The 3,763-nt window shown below is 37.3% G+C and overlaps 1 protein-coding gene across 1 annotated transcript; it reads left to right on the top strand.

Annotated features, from left to right (window-relative positions):
- Window positions 1-496: 496 nt before the first annotated feature.
- LOC139857343 (L-type lectin-domain containing receptor kinase S.1) lies at window positions 497-3,289 on the top strand. Its single transcript, XM_071846087.1, has 2 exons — window positions 497-1,063; window positions 1,593-3,289. The coding sequence occupies exons 1-2, from the start codon at window positions 610-612 to the stop codon at window positions 3,086-3,088; spliced, it is 1,950 nt and encodes a 649-aa protein (XP_071702188.1). The 5' UTR covers window positions 497-609; the 3' UTR covers window positions 3,089-3,289.
- Window positions 3,290-3,763: the final 474 nt, after the last annotated feature.

Raw genomic sequence — 3,763 nt, forward strand, 5'->3', positions numbered from 1 at the left:
GGTACACTGCCCGAATGAATGTGTTTTCGGATAACGTCGATCGAGTTCGGGTTTCCGCCCGAACGTGTATGTTACGTGCAAGTAATGAGAGTCGTTGAAATAAATGATATGTTAAAAAATCGCCATTTAAAAGAAAGAAAGATAAAGATGATTGTTAAGATAGGGAGTATTAACTCGAATACCATTTAGTGGCGGAATATAGTGTAGTCCGGAGGGGGTATTCACCCCACCTAAATTTAACGGGAAAAAAATTTTTACACTAAAAAATTGAAAATTTATCTAAAAAATATGTTTTTTTTAGTGTTTACCTCTGCTGACAATGAAAAATTTATTAAATTTTTACACCCGCTCCATCTGTACCGGGTTCAAGTTTTGACATTGATAACATTTACACCTGGAATAGTGTAATTGACTTATTCAAATCAGCATGTCAGGTCCATATAACTGGTACAATCTGGCAATGGTATTATTCATAAATCATAACTATGTTTATGTTTATTCGTTGACTAATTGTCTAATTGCGTACCTCAATCTTCGTAACACATACTCCGTACTACAAAATCAAACTTCTGCTATCAATCTATCATGAAACCCTAAACAAAACAAAATATGCATCCTCATCATCAACCACAAAACCTCAAAATCATTACTAATATTCTACTATTCATTTTATATCTATCATCACCACCACCAATCGCCGCCGTAGATTTCTTATTCAACTCATTCCACAACACGAGCGACCTTCTACTAATCCGTGACGCACGTATCCAACCGCCTGTAATCCGTTTATCCAATGATTCAAATCAATGGTCCGTTGGCCGAGCTTTCTACTCTACTCAAATTCAAATGATCCGACCCGGATCCGGAAACCTCACTACTTTCTCAACTCAATTTGTTTTCTCAATTTTGCCTGAAATCAGTTCCAGTCCAGGTTTCGGTATCGCTTTCGTGTTATCAAATTCCACCGAACCTAACGGCGCGATCGGCGGTCAGTATCTAGGGCTTTTTTCCGGCACTGCTGCACAAACGGCAGCTCCACTTATTGCGGTGGAATTCGACACTGGTGCGAATGATTTCTGTACTTATATATAGCAATATAACTATAATCTTATCTTATTATTTCGTATAGTCGAATAAATATGATATCATTCTTTCTAAAAATAGCAATCCACAATAGCTGGGATACAATTACGTGCACATAGCCCTTATATTTGGTAGAAATTACAAAATTTTATTAATTTCTTTTTTGTACGGCGATTTTTTTTTTTTTTTTTTTTTTTTTTTTTTTTTTTGTCATCAGGTCAGGTAGATCATTTATTTCAACGACTCTTGTCATTTGCATGTAACACACACGTTCAGGCGGAAACTCGAACCCGATCGATGGTAACCGGGAACACATTCATTCTGGCAGTGTTCCGGGTAGAGGTTCGTGAATGAATCCGATAAAACCTCCCTATAGGGTCAATATATACCACCATATTATTGGTGTTCAATTGGTTTAAAGAAAATCATGTCATCCCTAAATCGAACCCATGTCATCCCTAATTTTATTAATTACTACTAATCTATTTTCATTTTTTTACATGGCGCAGGTGCAAATACTGAGTTTAATGAAACAAATGGGAATCATGTAGGTATTGATTTGAATAATATTGAATCTGAAGTGTATGTTACTGCTGGTTATTATAATTCTAATGGAACATTCATTTCTTTAAATATGCGAAACGGACAAAATGTACATGTTTGGATTGAGTTTGATGGATTTAGATCAGAGATTAATGTTACTATTGCTCCTGTTGGTATGTCTAGACCAGTTAGACAGTTGCTAAGTTACCGAAATTCGATTATTGCAAATTATGTGTCTCGTGACATGTATGTTGGGTTTTCGGCTGCTAAAACTACCTGGGTTGAAGCACAAAGAATTCTTGCATGGAGTTTTAGTGACGAAGGTGTTGCAAGAAATGTTAATACTACCGGTTTGCCGGTTTTCTTAGCTCGATCAGGGTCGGGTTCTGGTTTGTCGACTGGAGCGAAAGTTGGTGTTATTTGTGGTTCGGTGGTGGGTTTTTTGTGCTTGATAGGTCTATGTTATTATGGATGGTTGAAGTATCATGATGGGGATGATGAAGATGAGGTTGAAGATTGGGAGCTTGAATACTGGCCTCATCGGTACTCATATGAAGAGCTAAAGAAAGCTACTAATGAGTTTTCAGATAAACAAGTTCTTGGGGCAGGTGGATTTGGTAAAGTTTTCAAAGGAACATTGGATAATGCGACTGAAGTGGCAGTAAAATGCGTGAATCATGATTCGAAGCAAGGTTTGAGGGAATTCATGGCTGAGATTTCGAGTATGGGTAGGCTTAAACACAAAAATTTGGTTCAAATGAAAGGTTGGTGTAGAAAACGAAATGAGTTACTTCTTGTATATGATTACATGCCAAATGGAAGTCTTAATAATTGGATCTTTGATAAGCCAAAGAACGTGTTAGGTTGGGAAGGGCGGAAAAAAGTGTTGGCTGACGTGGCGGAGGGTTTGAATTATTTGCATCACGGGTGGGAACAAGTAGTGGTGCATAGAGATATTAAGTCTAGTAATGTGTTATTGGATTTGGATATGCAGGCCCGGTTGGGTGATTTTGGGTTAGCAAAGCTGTATGCACAAGGTGAAGAACCGGGGACCACAAGAGTGGTGGGTACACTCGGGTATTTGGCACCCGAGCTAGCCATGTTGGCATCACCAACAACGGCTAGTGATGTTTATAGCTTTGGGGTGGTGGTGTTAGAAGTGGCGTGTGGGCGGAAACCTATTGAAATGTGGCAGGATAGGGAAGAAGATATAGTTTTGGTGGATTTGGTAAGAGAAAAGTATATAGAGGGAAAGTTAAGTGAGCTTGCAGATGAGAGAATTAAGGGAGAATATAATGTGGATGAAATGGAAGCGGTTTTGAAACTCGGGTTAAGTTGTTGCCACCCTGATCCGCCACGTAGGCCGAGTATGAGTGAGGTTGTGGCGGTCTTGTTGGGTGAGGATACCACCGTTGCTCCAAAAGTTATGCTTCGAGGTACCATGGAAGAACCATCACCATAACCATATTTGTTTTTTCTCTATTGTGATATACTATAGTTTTTTGATTTGTTTATTATTGTTTAAAAATGATAACATGAGATTGCCCTCATTGTATTACCTACTATAACTGGTTTCTCAAGGAGGGAAAATTTGATGTTATCTTTGTATATTAATTCAATATAGCTTGATAGTTCTTGAAAGTCTGTATCTTTTTGTTGCAAAACTGTACAATTACAATCTCTACCAGTTCAATTTTGGCAATATATTATCTCCAATACTCAAGTTAGCTAAAAATTTTAAACATTTCTATAAAAAGCCTAATAGTTTGAAAAATGTATTAAATGTTTATAACTTCTTCCAATGTTATACTGGAGTATTCAAAAGTCCAAATACGATTTTAGTAATATTTCTTTGACAATCATATTCAATACATGTATCTTTTATAACATTACATCAGATAAAGACAAGAAGTATTGGTGGACCAACTTGACCCAACCCAGTTTGACCCGTTACCCAACCTGTCCTACTCACATATTGCTTCTTCAACAAAATTGGATCAATTCTTAGGCGCTGGCAATAAATACCATAAATGACACCTCTTTAGTCAATTGCTAGATATAAAGTTGATCAAGTGATGAAATTAGACTGATAAGTTGCTGCAGCCGTGGACCCTTTTGAATTAATATTTTTCCATGC

This window comes from Rutidosis leptorrhynchoides, chromosome 7, assembly GCF_046630445.1.
Source record: "Rutidosis leptorrhynchoides isolate AG116_Rl617_1_P2 chromosome 7, CSIRO_AGI_Rlap_v1, whole genome shotgun sequence".
In the NCBI taxonomy this organism is placed as follows: Eukaryota; Viridiplantae; Streptophyta; class Magnoliopsida; order Asterales; family Asteraceae; genus Rutidosis; species Rutidosis leptorrhynchoides.